This window comes from Neurospora hispaniola (assembly GCF_033458365.1).
Source record: "Neurospora hispaniola strain FGSC 10403 chromosome Unknown B0T23scaffold_3, whole genome shotgun sequence".
Lineage (NCBI taxonomy): Eukaryota > Fungi > Ascomycota > Sordariomycetes > Sordariales > Sordariaceae > Neurospora > Neurospora hispaniola.
The window spans coordinates 3015418-3029461 of NW_026944408.1; the positions used below are offsets into that span (position 1 = coordinate 3015418).

Below are 14044 nucleotides of genomic sequence, written 5' to 3' on the forward strand. Positions count from 1 at the left end.
CGCTATTCTGTCTTGGCCGCTCACGGTCCCGGCCCTTCGAATGGCCTCAGCCCCCCTCCCAAAATGAGAGTCACTTGATCTCCAAACGTCGGCCCAATGACTTGCCGATGAGTACGGGCTAGAGCCCAATACTGTTTGGTTGAAGGCGACCATGGAAAGAGGCAGTGTTCTTTTTGTTCCTGAATGCGCAGACGTGTTACTACCAAATAATACCACCTGCTTGCTGCGTGACCGTTCCTGGCGACGGGACGCAGCCGAAAGGGGCAACTGTCAACGTATCTGTGCCAAGCATAAAAGGGTGTGATGCCCCTCCCTTCTGAGTGTTTTGTGTGATATGAAGAAATCATCATTTGTGTAGACTCTCTCAATCCACTCAGGAAGACCAATGGCCCGAGTATTCGGAGTTCATCATCACCCACCTTGACAACGCAAGTTAACAAACAACACATCAATCGAGCAGTCAGTCTCATCAAGAAAACAGCAACAAAAATACCTGACATCATCGCCACCACACATTCCACAAGAGGAGGAGGTTTGACAAAACCACAAACCACAAACCACCACCCAAATGGCACCAACCTCTTCTACCACGGGCCTCATCCTCCCCCGTGATGCCTGCCACGACCGCCACGGCTGCGGCACCATCCGCTCCGACAAGCTCCCAATCATCATCGCCGTCGCCGTCGTTGTTGCCATCATCATAGCCACCATCTATTGGTGCAGCTTCCGGTCATTGAGGGCTCAGAAACGAAAGCGGAGAATCACAGAATTGCCTTCGAGCACCGCACCTCATGCGGTCCGGGAGATACCCGCGCCGACGACGTTGGGAGCGGGGCCAACGGGTGCGGGTACAGGTGCGAGTGCGGGTGCGGGTGGAAGTGGAGCCACCGAAACCGGGGCAGTGGCGGCGGCGGCAACGGCGACGGCGGGAGAGGCAGGAGAGACAGGAGGAACGACATGGCAGGTTCCGACAAGCGGGCATAATCCTCTAGTGCCGCCGCCAATGTACGAGGAGACGCCGCCGCCGCCGCCTACTTATCAGAGGGATGCCCAGGCGCCGAGGTATGTGTGATGGATGATCATGGGCTTACGTTTCTTTTGTTTACCCAGGCGTCTTCGGAGTGCCAACGGGAATATAGAGGGGCTTGATTTAATCGGGGGAAGTAATGGTGATGATGATGATGATGATGATGCAAGTCCTACAGCTTGTGGACCTGGTGGGAGTTAATATTTGGACGACTTAATGTTTCGATGTAATACTCAGTATACACTACAGTAGACAGATACCCCAAGAGATACCCCTTGAACCCTCTACACTACTGATATAGGTATACCTCCATCGACAAAATCTCAACAACACCTCATGTTTCCTCCCTTCCGTTGTGGTTCGATCTTGAAGCCATCACGGTGGGGATGGTCTAGACAGGCGGCAGCGCGGGGATATTCCTAGCGCAAGTATGCTTGAGACACAGTGGAGTTTTAGGGCCGGTATCCCGGATTGCGACGACTGACCGAAAATTCCTACTTACTGCAGCGATTCCTGTTCAGCCCGTTCCTGAATCAAGCACAGGCCATGTGCTCACCGTGATAATCTCAAAAGGCGAACTCACGCCGAGACCAACGACCAACGGAAATGGATCTAACCTCTTTGGAACGTCTGCCTGCTGCAGCCTACGCTAGAAAGACAAAATGCTACCCTCAAATCTCAACTAATTGTCCGAAGCCACACAAATTCTCACCGTTCTGGTTCTCGACTCTGTCTTTGTTTCCCCTGTTCAAAAGTTTCATTGGGACGGCACGGTGGCTGATTATTTTAGGTGTTTTGTTTGCCCACTCATGAATAGTCTGCTTGTTCTTTGTTGCTGTTGCTGTCTTGTCTACAATACATACTTTTCGGAATTCAGCAGTTGCACCACCGACAGTGGAATCCACGATATCGACATGAACTGATTCGGCGACCTATTCTTTAATTATAATACACTCACGCGTCATACCCACCGAAGCAACAGGAAATGGCGCCTTACGCTCTTTTTCGTCAATTGTGGCCTGCCGCGCTCTGTCTTGTTGAGGTTGCCAGTGCCGCCGATGGCTATGTTCACCTACCCTTCTCGCGCCCCGAGCTGAAGGATCTGGACTTGGGAAAGAACGGTTCGAGGACACTATCCGACTTTGTCGTCCCCTACCTTGTCCAAGCCCAGGTCGGCACTCCTCCTCAGAACTTCTCGCTCCTCATTTCGCCAACCTCGACCGACACCTGGGTGGTTGACGCGACCACCTCGCGTTGCGACTATCAGTACTCTTCGTACTATTGGGATGAGGATGAGGTTGAAACCGCCCGGGCTCTTGATGTCCAGAAATGTGTCTGGGGAAGCTTCAACAAGTCTCAGTCATCGACTTACCGAACCGCGAACCCGCGACACACCGATTTTGCCACATACACCTTTTCTGGTTATGCTCAGGGTAGCAACTTCACCGACAAGCTCGTCGTCGGCGACCTCACCGTCGATAACTACCCGATCGGCCTAGTTGACCAAACCAACTTGTGGATGGGGGTGCTGGGCCTTGGGTACAACTACTCCACCATTTACGGTGAATCCTCCCTCTACGGCGCCAACCTCCCGGGCTACTACCCCACCATTCTCGACCGCATGGTCTCCTCCGGCCAGATTTCCACCCCGGCCTACAGCATCTGGCTCGATGATGAAGACGGCACCTCCGGCGGTCTTCTCTTGGGCGCCGTCGACAAGTCTCGCTACGAAGGCGATCTCCTCCGCCTTGACGCCAACAACCCGCGCGCCCTAACCGGCAAGTTCTCGGTAACCGTCCACTCCATTAACGCCACGGGGCTCGGTACTGGCGGCGATGGCTCCCAGCAGCCCCTAATATCCAACGCCCTCCCCCTAGACGTCACCATCGGCATGGGCGAGCTCATCTCCTTCCTCCCTAATGACCTGGTCAGCAACATCGCCTCTCTTACGGGAGCCACACACGACACCACCGCCGGCATTTACACCATCCCCTGCGCTGCCGGCACCTTCGACAACGCGACACTCTTTGCCTTCACGCTCGGCGGCGAAGGGGGCCCACTTCTACAAGCGGCAACTGCCGATCTGATCATCCACCCGGGCGTCTTCACGGGCCAGGTCTCCAGCTTCGACTCGACAAACTCTGGTTCATCCTCTTCATCCATCAGTCTCGACCTCCCCGAAGGCATCTGCGTCTTTGGCATCCAAACCTGGAACGACGCCAGCACGCTCAACGGCGTCAGCTATGGTAGTAGCAGTGCCAGCAGTAGCAATCCCTACTACAACCTAGGAAACTCCCTCCTCCGCCGCACCTACTTTGTATTTGACCTCGCCCGGCAGGAAATCGCCTTTGCCCCCGCCATCTTCCAGTCCTCTTCCTCATTATCCGCTAGAGCCTCGACCTTCGATGACACCGACAACATCATCACCTTCACCCAATACGGCTCCCCCAGTCCGGAGTCTCAATACTTCTGCTCCGACTATGAATACTACTGCCCCGAGGACGCCGTCAACTCGAACTCTGGAGGACGGTCTACCCACGGGGGCGCGTCGTCGTCGGACGACGGTGATTATTACGATGGAAGGAGGTATTGGAGGATTGTCTGCATTGTGCTGGGAGTCGTCTTTGGGACTCTGATTCTGGTCGGGCTTGTATTTGCTGGGCTCTTGTTTAAGAGGGTGTTGGATAAGGATCCGAGGACGATGGGGTTGCCGGAGGAGAAGAAGAAGCTAATGGATGGGGGAGAGGGGGGTGATGATGAGCTGCAGCCGTTGGAAGGTGATGGGCAGGGGATGATGAGTCCTGCTGCTGCTGGTGGTGGTGCTAGCTCGGGTGGGGCGGGGGTTTTGCCTATGATTCACGAGGGAAGAGAGGATGACGCTGGTTCCGATTTGCCGACGAGGGAGCATGAAGCGTCAGGTTCGGCTCAGACTCAGCCCCAGGTTTTTCCGGTAAATGTGAATCGCGAACAGAGGTTGTCGGCGCCGGAGTCTCTAATGGATGCGCCGAGGTCTCCGAGCCCGCTTTCGGAGGATGGTATGGGCGGCGCGAGAGCGGAAGCTGCTTCGCCGGTGTCGGAGAGAGTCATAACTCCTCCGACCGAACCCAAGGGGAAGGGGAAGGCGGTTGCTGAAGTTATTGGACAGGCGAAGTAAACTGATATTTGTTGGACTATGTGAATAGGGTATAAGGAGTGTATGAATGAAGGTAATGGTTGTTATTGGATAATCAAAAGAAAAGTAATCAAGATACCCTGAATGTTTTGCACCATGGTGTTACTTTTGCATCGGTCTATGGTTTATGCCCTGAACAGGCGCTGATGTGGTTGGGTCGTGTAATGATCGCATGGGATCTGTCTCATGCCTCTCCGTCGCTCAGACTGAGACACTGGTCTCGGAGTTCTTAAATCGATCGCATGCAGGCACTTCAAGGTCCACTTCGATATAATATCCTGGCCTGGGCCTTCCTTGTCGCCAAGTAATCCAGCATAGACCCACCTGGACCCTTCTTGCATCACCTCAAATCATGGAGATTGAATGCATTCAGCACATAACATCGCTCACAACGGTTCAACACGGTTCAGAAAAAAGCACGTTTTCCTGCAAGAAATGACATGCGTAGGTAAGGTCCATAGACCATCCATGGTTGTTGTCGTTGTCGATCCCCATGTTGTATTTGGTATGTAGCGTACGGTATGTGAACTTGGGTAAGTTGTAGGACAAAAGCAGCCGCTGACGTCATTGGGGACATCGTCGTCACTTTTGTGTGTGTTATTGGGTCAAATGCGTGTAAGTGAAGTGTAACACGAGGTCCCAACCAAACGAGCGGGACAATAACAGGTAAAGAAAATCAAACTTGTGGAATATCCTTCGTCATTGTGAGCTCTCGCTCGTAGGAATGATACCAAGTATTTACCTATATAACTGCCGGAATCCCCCTTTCCCTCGTGCGGTTGCACTTGTTTTGTTTTGTCTTGTTTTTGAACACCGACACCGTACACACACCACGAAACCCATCACGATACCCACAACCAACAACCTAGGTAGCCACTACCCAACACCTACACTAGTCTAACTAAAACCAACAAAGACAAAGAAAAGAAGAGCAAAGAAAAAAAATGGCCATCTCGACAGCCATCACCTCCCTCCTAACCTCCATCACCGAATTGATCCAATCCCTCGTCAACGGCATCTACTCCATCTTCCACACCATCTTCTCCGCCTTCTTCAGCCTTTTCTTTGGCCTGTTCGCCTTTGTCGGTGACTTGTTCAAAGGAGTCGCCAACACATTGGGCGGTGTGGGTAATTTCGTTGCTAGTGAGTTCTTCACTTCCCTCCCCTAACCCTCTTCTTTTCTTTTCTTTTTTCTTATCCCTTCGGTTGGTTTCTACTTTGTGTGTGTATTTGTATACCTTCCTCGTAGTGTCCCCCTGTGAGGAGAGGTGGCGGGGGAAGAATCACGCCAGTGGAAAACAAACGTAACGGGCAAAGGAGAACAAGAAAAGGAAGAAGAAAGAAAACATCAAGGTCAATGCTGACAGAGACAAAAAAACGCAGGCAACTTCCTCATCATTGCTCTTATTTCCGCTGCTGGTTTCGCCTACGTTCGCTACACCAGCCAAGGAGGCACGACTTCGGGACAAAAGGCGGCGAGTGTAGGCAGGAAGAAGGTCAACTAAGTTCACATGGGGACAACTTTTGGAACCTAGATTGCCGACTATGGGCCGATGACGAGTTTTGCGTCGGGACAGCGAGGAGACGGTTACGTGGCGCCCTGTGTGGGAACATAATGACATTTTGAGTCGAAGCACGAGTGAGGAGGTTGAGAGCGATATGAATAATGAATGGATAGGATACCCCCCGGACAGCTTTTTGGATGGTTTACGAATAGTTATTCGAACTGTATTCTTGGAGTTATGGGTTTGGGTTGTCTGGAGGCTTTGAGAGGATAATACCACAACTTTGTCACTACTTCCTTCAAATTTCACCAAGTTCGCTTGTATAATTGTATCAAAAAGACAATGATACGGGCAAATTGATTAAGTGGAGTTCGAGCTCACTTAATTGCCATGTTAACCAAAACACTAGGTATCATCCACCACCATTCCGTACCACTTCCGTCACCCATCCAAAGTAAGCCAGAACGCCGTCTATCCATATCAGTATCTTGGGTCCGTGTGTGTTGTGTTTCCTCGCCTGTGAATGCCCGAAAAGATAGAATGGGGATCGAACCCATCCATATGCCCAAGGATTAAACAAGTAAAGAACCCAAACAACCGCAATCGCTCTCCTCTAATGCATGCCCGCGCTCAAATGCAGTCTAAGCCTTATCACCAAGTCTCCTTCTGACTCTCCACCGCACTCTCATACTCCTCCTCACCCTTACCCTTCTGCACAATAACCGAATACCTCCTCTGCTTATGCTTTCCCTTCTTTCTCTCCTCCTCACTATCGCCCTCATACGCATCTTCTCCTTCACCCTCCTTCCTGATTCTCGCACCACCAGCATTGGCCTGAGCGTTATCGAGGTCGACTCCACCCTTCTCACCCATACCGCCTTCCTCAAGCTCGCCGCCCTCCATGACGATGCGCAGCTCGAGGTCCTCGTCCTTGGAGTACACCCGAAGACCGACGACGCAGATAGCGTTCCACGGATCCGGCTCGTTTTCGTCCTCGGTATCGTCCTTGTACTTGCTGACCATGACGCTTCCGGGAGCAGGAGCTGCGTTCATGCGCGGCTTGCGTGTCATGTCGTCGGAGCTATAGAGCTCTTCCCAGTCTTCAATGGGGGAGGCGCTCGACTCACCATCAGAAGTGACGTACATGTTGGGTGACTTCTTCTTAGGTGGACTGCTCTTAGCGGCGGGCTTGTCCTCGGACTTCTTCTCAGCAGCAGCAGGAGGTCCACCAGATACCTTGGCGTCGGTAGCAGGAGGGACAGGGACCTTCTCCTTGTCTTTCTCATCTGCAGCGTCGGCTACGGAGTTATCAGTCTTGGGAGTGTAGGAAGGACCGCTAGAGGCTTCGGAGCTGCCCGATGAAGGAACATTGCCTTCTTGGTCGGCCTTGTTATCAGACTTCTCTTCAGCCTTGGTCACAGCGCTCACGCCACCGGAAGCTTGACTCTCGGTCTTCTCGACCGCTGGTGTCTCGGCAGGTGTGGCAAGAGGTGTGCCTTGAGGACTTCCGTTAGCCTCGGCAACTTTGACGTCTTGCTTCTCAGTATCAGAGCCCGACTCGGTCTTCTTGGCTTTTTCCACGGGCTTTGTTTCATCGGCTTTCTTCTCCTCTGGCTTCTCCTGGTTCTTGGTCTCCTCGGTCTGAACACCGACATCCTTTGGCTTCAGTTCTTCCTCCCGACGCTTCTTCTCCTCGCGCGCGGCTTGCTTGGCCTCGAGCTTCTGGTTGTTCTTGCGACCCTGCTTCTTGGTGATCTGGCGGTTGAGGTGACGCTTTTCCCACAAACGATGACGCTCCTTCTGACGAGCATCGCTAGCCTTCTTTTGGTCGGCCTTCTTCCGAAGGGCCTTCACAGCTTCCAGATGGGCGGCAGCCTTGCTGTGGGCAAGATCGTAGGCATATCCGACTTGGGCGAGCTTCTCGTTCTCGACACGCTTCTTGCATTCCCGCTTCACCACATCCTCGATGCTGGGCTGATTGGTGTTGCGCTCTCCAATGACGCTGATGAAGACACTATAGTTGCCAGGTAACATGGAGGGCAGCTCAATAGATACTGACCGGTCCATCAAGTAGTTACCGTGGCTACGGACAATGTAGTCTTCAGCGTTGGGCCTGTGTTGTTCGTGGACACGGAAGTGTAGACGGAAGGAGTATTGACCATGGAGACCCTTGAAGTATCGGTTGTCGAGCTGACTGAGGACCAATACCAAGGGCGACTCACGAGTCAGCTTGAAGTGGAATTTCTCGTTGTACTGAGGCTTCCATGGCACCTCAACACCGATCCATCTCTGACAGCAGCGCCAGTCAGGGTCGCGGAACAGACGAGTACGGTCAAAGTGCTGATACTTGCGCAACAGATCTTCGTAAGAAATCCAGAAGACGCTGTCACTGCCGAACTGGTGACCGAGCTCTTCCTGGACATCGGTGGTCCACTCCTTGGAACCGTCCGACCACGCGCCTTCCCAAATTCCCTTTTTGGTCTTACCCCAGGGATTCCTAAGCTTGACGAGACGTGTGCCGTCTTTCAATGTCCTTGCTTCCATGACGACGTAGGCATGCCCTTCGGAAATGCCTTCACGCTCGCCATAACCGCCGTCAAGCAAGCCTGTGCTGCAACCGAACAGGAACTCATCATTGACCCTGCTGAGTTCGTTTTCCCAGAACCCGTCAAGGTCGAGGATGTCGGAAGCCAGCAGCTCGGTTGTGACACCGCCAGAAAGATCTTCCAAACCCTCGCCAATCCATCCTCCGGACAGGGAAGCATAGTCGCCATGAGCCTTGGCATAAGCCTTCTCGATCAGAGGCACCCAGGTCTCGTTCTGGTCCTTGCATTGGCCAAAGAAGAGGGCCTTGGAGCCGGTCTGATAAGTTTGACGATACACCCGTTCGACATCTTCACGATCGATTTGCTGTAGCAAGTTACGCTGCATGCTTGGTGAATCCCAGCAAGGCGACTTGAGGTACAACTTGTCATCGATAATTGAGTAGATCCACTCGCCATCTGCAGAAGTGTTAGCGCGAATCGCTTCGATTGCAGAAATGGTGGTAGCAACATACCTCTGTAAAAGACAAATCCGTAAATGCCGATCCGGGTGTCGTATTCGACGCATATCCGCTTGATACCGTCCTTGACGTTGGCAAGGCCAGACAAGCTAGCAATCAACCAGCAATCTCCCAAGCTGCCCTGCTTGACGTCCGAGCCCTCAATCTTGGCCATGAATGTAGGCTTCTCGTAGATCTCGTGTACACGCTTTACTGCCTTGGGCACGGTAGAGTTGGGGTTTTGCAATGTAGACGCGCTCAAATCAAACTTGGTTCGGCCCAAGCTGTTTAGGCAGTGGCCCTTTTCCATCTTAAGATCCCAGTCCTGTAGGAAGGTCACTTGTCAGCCAAAGTTCAAGGGGAAGGTATTTAACCAGAGTAACTCACCAAGTCCCAGCCGGGATCCCGATACCGTGTGTTCACCCTCTTGCATTCTTGAATAATCTTTCTGACTTTTCTTCGGCATTCTTCAGCAGCTCGCTCGTACCCCTCATTGAGCAGTTCATTAGACCGGTCGGAGATGGTGGGCGGCAAGACAGGATCGAATGGCAAGATTGCCAAAGCCTTGTGGAACCTTTTGCTGCTGAAACGTTTCCAGATGCGGTTTATGGATTGTTGAGGAGGCAGCTTGAGTTTCTTCTTCTGTTTCTTGGTGGCTTCGCTGGAGTTGGCGGGGACCGGAATCTTCCCCTTGTTCCGACGATAGCTGTATTCCTCGTCCGACTCGGAGGACGACGAGTAGCCGTGCATGATGGGCAACTAAGTCTAACTGGACCTCGATCGGATGGAGATATCGTATCCGGATGGAGGTTCAGATAGCGAGAAGCGAGGGTAAGAGGAGGAAACGCCGCCGGGGCGTGCTGACGTGGTAAAAGGTTATATGGTTGGACCGAAACACACCCAACTATCAAACGAAGGTTTGATATATGTTGGGCCAGCGAGTAAGACAGCTTGGATAACCCGCAGCAATAAATGGTTCCTCGTCCCAACAAAGAAACAGGAAATGGAACAGGGGGATTTATAGCCCCAAGGTGAGGCCCAAAGTGTGTAAGGGTCCACGAGAGTCCGGGAGAGCGGCAGGCGACCGAGACGCGACAAGCAGGGGGACACGAGCCCCCGGTATGTTGGGGTCCTGGGCTCGAGCTGCGAAGAGCGGATGGGCGGTGGCGGATGATAGGTAGGGTAAGCGTTCTAGAAGCGATCGACTGACTCTCGTCGATCACTTGGCTGCGATAAGGGTCCTCGCTCGAGGGTGTTCCGAGAGGTCCAACTGGAGGCCCGGCGGGATACCTCGCTGTAACAATGAAAGACACACAGACAACAAAGACTATCCACGAACCTTTTGCCGCGTTGCTGAAGCTTACACTATCAGCCATACACCGAAGCTGGGTGTCCCTTGTTGGAAACACAAAGAGTCGAGACGACAGACGTCTAGGAAAAGGCCAGTGGGATGGGCAAGCAGGACGACGATGGCCGCCGGTCATCAACGTCATAATATATATCTCGCGATTCCCGCAGCAACGCAACTGGCTGAAGGTACAAAGAGGTTGACCACGTCGCGTGTTCGAGCAGGATAGGAACTTTCTAACCACAGACTAGCCGTTGGGCCATCACCTACACTACTGTGGTGTGTACAAGCTGACAAGCCAGCACTGCATGACTGCTCTCTCGCAGGCCACGGGCAAGCCATCAAGGCAAGCACCACAGAGGTGCAGGGGACAAGACCCTTAAGGGCCAGTCAAGACCGACCAGGCCGTTGGAAAAGGCGCCATTCGGAGGTATCGAAGATGACGAGCTGCGAGCGGGACGTGGTGGAGGTGGTGGAGGCGGTGGTTTTTGGTAGATCCCTTTTTGGTGTTTGGGCCCTTGGGTGATTGACCATGATTGGCTGCCAATATCGCAGGACGTTGAGGTCCTGGACCGTGTGAAGGCGCACGGTATCCTCTTGTGGTGTGGGTGCACTCTCTGAGTGACTTTAAGGGTTGATAGAGCTGGACTGAAGTCGAGGCCTCGCGATGTTGGGCAAACCGCGCCATGGTGACGGTGTCCACCGTAAGCAGTATCACCTATCAAACTGTCCATGGCCGAGTTCACAGATAGTAAAGAGAGAAAGAAGCGCCTAGCCGGCCGGTGAACATGCTGACTGGCTGATGATGTCGTCCTCGTCGCCGGCCATCATCTCCTGTGCTGTGCTCATGCTGTCTGTGCCTTTCCACTTCCGCTTCCCCATACCGTCCCAGTGCTCATGATGCCGCTCGCGTATCGTGATGGCGAATCCCTGATCTGCCCAGATGGTGATGGCAACAGAAAGGGCAATGATTTCGGTCGGTCGGTGCGGTTGACGAAAGGCGATGCGGGCGGTGGGACAAGGGAACGATGACCTGGACGAGATGGAAAATCGGGGAGAGTGGAGGTGTCGGCGTGGCACTGACGGGACGAGCGGGGGTCCGGGCAATCCCAAAGCCCCAATGGCCCCCGCCGTTTCAGTGGAGTTTCGATGGAGGCTCCCGAGACCCGCACTGAACATCACCACTGCAGTAGATCAACGGGCACCAGTATACCTTTGGAATGGATGGAATACCTCGAATAGGCAGAGAACTGCTTGGTTCTGAAATGTTTGCCTCACACAAAGCTTCTTTTTTTTGCCGGATCCATGAGCACATTAAGTTGGGGAGAGGTAGGACGATGGAGTGAGTGGAGAAAGGTACCGACACCTCCCAAGCTAGGTACCTACCGATTACTGTATTAACAATTTTTGCATTGTATTAATGAGTGATGACCTGTGCTGTCCGCTTCCTCTCCACCTCCCCGACTTCTCTTTCTGTTTCTGAACTGCAGTTCACGTCTGCTGTTCCAAGTGTTCTTGCGTAACCCCAAAGCCGATCAAATCTGCACAGAATAGTGATTGGTTATTGCCTTGGTCACTCGACCGTTGTTGTCGTCTCGGAACTTGCGGAACTTCACTTGGGTGGAAACTGTCATGATGATTTCAAAGCGATATTCGCCTCCTTCACCATCAGCCACCAGCACGAGCAGAACTCGAAACACGACCGTAGCTCCGGAGAAGAAATGCATCATGATGTTTATTCTGGTGGAGTTAAAGAGGCGACAACGGGGACTTGGCTCGAAAGCTGTCCAAGGTTCATCCATTCACCTCGTCTTTCCATTGCCGAGAACAGAGCAATCCAGTACATGCCCTTAGTGTACAAAGGCGCCCCCGTCCAGTAACAAAACTGCATGAATTTTATTCAGGAAGTCGGGTTGGCCAACAGAAAGGAAGGCTGCACCGAGGAAAGAGGCAAGAGCGAGGCAGCAACTACTCCACAGAGACTGGGCTTTGGGCGAGGAAGAAAGTCGAGAGTAGAGGTAGAGAGGAGGTACCGACCTGGCGACTGCCGGCATCCTTCAAGTCTCTAGTGTACTGCCTCTTTCCGTGACGAGGAAGTTGAATATCGCTTTCCTTCCTCTTCTTTTCAGGCTGTTCCGTTCCCCCTCGATTTCCACTTGACAAAGGCCCCAAGTCCATGGAATCGAAAGTTCACGAAACTCAGAAATCTCTTCTTTGCTGACTCACGTCCCAGCCTCGTCGACACACAGACATCATTTTTTGGTCTCATTCTCTCGCACCCTTTTCCTACCAACATTGCCAAAATGAAACCGCATACAAAGGGGCGACCCCAACAACCATAGGTGGTCCGCCTCGAGTCCAGTCGCCAACCCCATAAACCGTACCCATGTTCATAATGATGCCCACACTCACACCCGATGTCCCGGTCGGGCTAGCATGTCGTCAACAACCCTGTCTCTCCAAATATCAACTCGCGTTATGCATTGCATACTTACTTCATCGCCGTCTCATGTGCATCTTTGCTCTTGTACGGCTGGGGCCTAGTTTGGCTATTAAAGCTGCTTTGTATCACACCGCTCAAGGTTTTCTGTCAGACGCCTTCACATTGCCCTGTGTACAACAACACAGGACATGGCCAGGTCAAGGTATTGAGCCTATCTTCATGTTGTTACCCGACCGATGGCACCGTATCCAACTCCCTTCCTCGCTCGTCCCACCAACAGTGATAGGTAACAATGTGGAAGCCGAAGCCGGCCTCTCCACTACCCTTATCCTCCAATGGTAGTTCCCCAGTTATTTGATGATAATCCAAGGTCACTTTTGATACTCCTTCATGCCGCTTGATTGGTTCGTTGATCATAAAAGAAAGAGTTGCCGGTCCTCCCAATGACACCCTCCTTTGTGCTGTCGTGGAAAAAGTGTGGGTGTACTTGCGACACAAAGCGATGATCAGGGTCCTTGAAGGGTCCAAGAGAGGGAGGCTGGCTTGGCTGGGTCCCGAATTGGCACATTGACAACCTTACGCCCACGACATTTTGTGCCATGATTGCTACCCCACATCTACTCATACCCAGCAACACTTACCCTCCTCATTGTGTACATACACTACATACATACATACATACATACAGTATATCTCTAGTGTACCTCCCTCATATCTTCCCATTCGACCCTCAGCGCCCGCAGCAACAATAAAGCATCCTGTCTCCGCAGTAGGGTCTTGTGGAATGCCCTTGTCCGTCGTTATCATTCACCTCTTTTTTTTCCACATTCACATGTTCTCAAGCGAGGATCAGTCATACAGCGATTTCCATGTACAACGAGCTTGGTGTACAGCAGACGAGGCCGTTACATCTTCCCCAATACAATCAGAGCTGCTGCAGAACCAGAGAAATTATATTTCTGGGTGACGAGGCACAAAAAGGACAGGCTTAAAGTTAACAACTGTTGGTGCTATGCATTGGCAATAATGGGCCTTTGGATGGTTGCAAGTGCATTTCCCATTTCAATAGCAAGTAAGCCGACTCGTTCAAATTTACAAATTAACAGATATTTACATATATACACCCGGTTCGTACGGTATCAGTTCTCTTCCAGTCCTTCGCAGTGGATATCGAGCGCAGACGGACGTGCATGGTGTCTGTCTGATCGCTCAGCCGCATGAGCTATAATAGGGCAACAACGCTGGCTCCTGTACATTTTCGTATGCTTCCTGACCAGTATCACCTTCGGCCTCACACCGCCGAACGCCCTCTATCACATCGCCACCCGTGGGTCTTCCCGATCGGTTCCAGGTGCGCCCCCCTTCCGTGATTCTCGGCTTGCCTCTGGTACCGGACATAGTTACACTACTGTTCACACAAATTGTCCGGGTTTGGCACCCAGACTTGTTAGTGACGTGCTCGGGCTGCTACTCTGCCAAGACTTGCCCCTTATTCTCGCATCACCA

General features: G+C 52.5%; 4 protein-coding genes across 4 annotated transcripts; 2 read left to right on the forward strand and 2 right to left on the reverse strand.

The window, feature by feature from the left end:
• Positions 1-347: 347 nt before the first annotated feature.
• B0T23DRAFT_452800 (aspartic peptidase domain-containing protein) lies at positions 348-4396 on the forward strand. The gene is made up of 2 exons (XM_062841152.1): positions 348-1062; positions 2078-4396. Exons 1-2 carry the CDS (start codon positions 569-571, stop codon positions 4179-4181), a joined length of 2598 nt encoding a protein of 865 aa, XP_062694281.1. The 5' UTR covers positions 348-568; the 3' UTR covers positions 4182-4396.
• A 741-nt stretch (positions 4397-5137) lies between these two features.
• B0T23DRAFT_119648 (uncharacterized protein) lies at positions 5138-6088 on the forward strand. Its single transcript, XM_062832014.1, has 2 exons — positions 5138-5342; positions 5583-6088. The coding sequence occupies exons 1-2, from the start codon at positions 5144-5146 to the stop codon at positions 5702-5704; spliced, it is 321 nt and encodes a 106-aa protein (XP_062694282.1). The 5' UTR covers positions 5138-5143; the 3' UTR covers positions 5705-6088.
• On the reverse strand, positions 5992-9773 carry B0T23DRAFT_119653 (uncharacterized protein). The gene is made up of 3 exons (XM_062832015.1): positions 9135-9773; positions 8763-9072; positions 5992-8706 (listed from the first exon to the last, which is right to left on the reverse strand). The coding sequence occupies exons 1-3, from the start codon at positions 9495-9497 to the stop codon at positions 6356-6358; spliced, it is 3024 nt and encodes a 1007-aa protein (XP_062694283.1). The 5' UTR covers positions 9498-9773; the 3' UTR covers positions 5992-6355.
• A 1811-nt stretch (positions 9774-11584) lies between these two features.
• Positions 11585-11942, reverse strand: B0T23DRAFT_377622 (uncharacterized protein). Its single transcript, XM_062837037.1, has one exon. It carries the CDS (start codon positions 11823-11825, stop codon positions 11631-11633), a length of 195 nt encoding a protein of 64 aa, XP_062694284.1. The 5' UTR covers positions 11826-11942; the 3' UTR covers positions 11585-11630.
• Positions 11943-14044: the final 2102 nt, after the last annotated feature.

Excerpts from the sequence above, each read along its gene's own strand:
- B0T23DRAFT_452800 (XM_062841152.1), top strand. The coding sequence starts at position 569 with ATGGCACCAACCTCTTCTACCACGGGCCTCATCCTCCCCCGTGATGCC. Across the intron at positions 1,063-2,077 it reads AGGGATGCCCAGGCGCCGAG|TGCCGCCGATGGCTATGTTC; the intron begins GTATGTGTGATG and ends TGAGGTTGCCAG.
- B0T23DRAFT_119653 (XM_062832015.1), bottom strand. The coding sequence starts at position 9,497 with ATGCACGGCTACTCGTCGTCCTCCGAGTCGGACGAGGAATACAGCTAT. Across the intron at positions 9,073-9,134 it reads GGGATCCCGGCTGGGACTTG|GACTGGGATCTTAAGATGGA; the intron begins GTGAGTTACTCT and ends ACCTTCCTACAG. Across the intron at positions 8,707-8,762 it reads CGGATTTGTCTTTTACAGAG|ATGGCGAGTGGATCTACTCA; the intron begins GTATGTTGCTAC and ends ACACTTCTGCAG.
- B0T23DRAFT_377622 (XM_062837037.1), bottom strand. The coding sequence starts at position 11,825 with ATGATGCATTTCTTCTCCGGAGCTACGGTCGTGTTTCGAGTTCTGCTC.
- B0T23DRAFT_119648 (XM_062832014.1), top strand. The coding sequence starts at position 5,144 with ATGGCCATCTCGACAGCCATCACCTCCCTCCTAACCTCCATCACCGAA. Across the intron at positions 5,343-5,582 it reads TGTGGGTAATTTCGTTGCTA|GCAACTTCCTCATCATTGCT; the intron begins GTGAGTTCTTCA and ends AAAAAAACGCAG.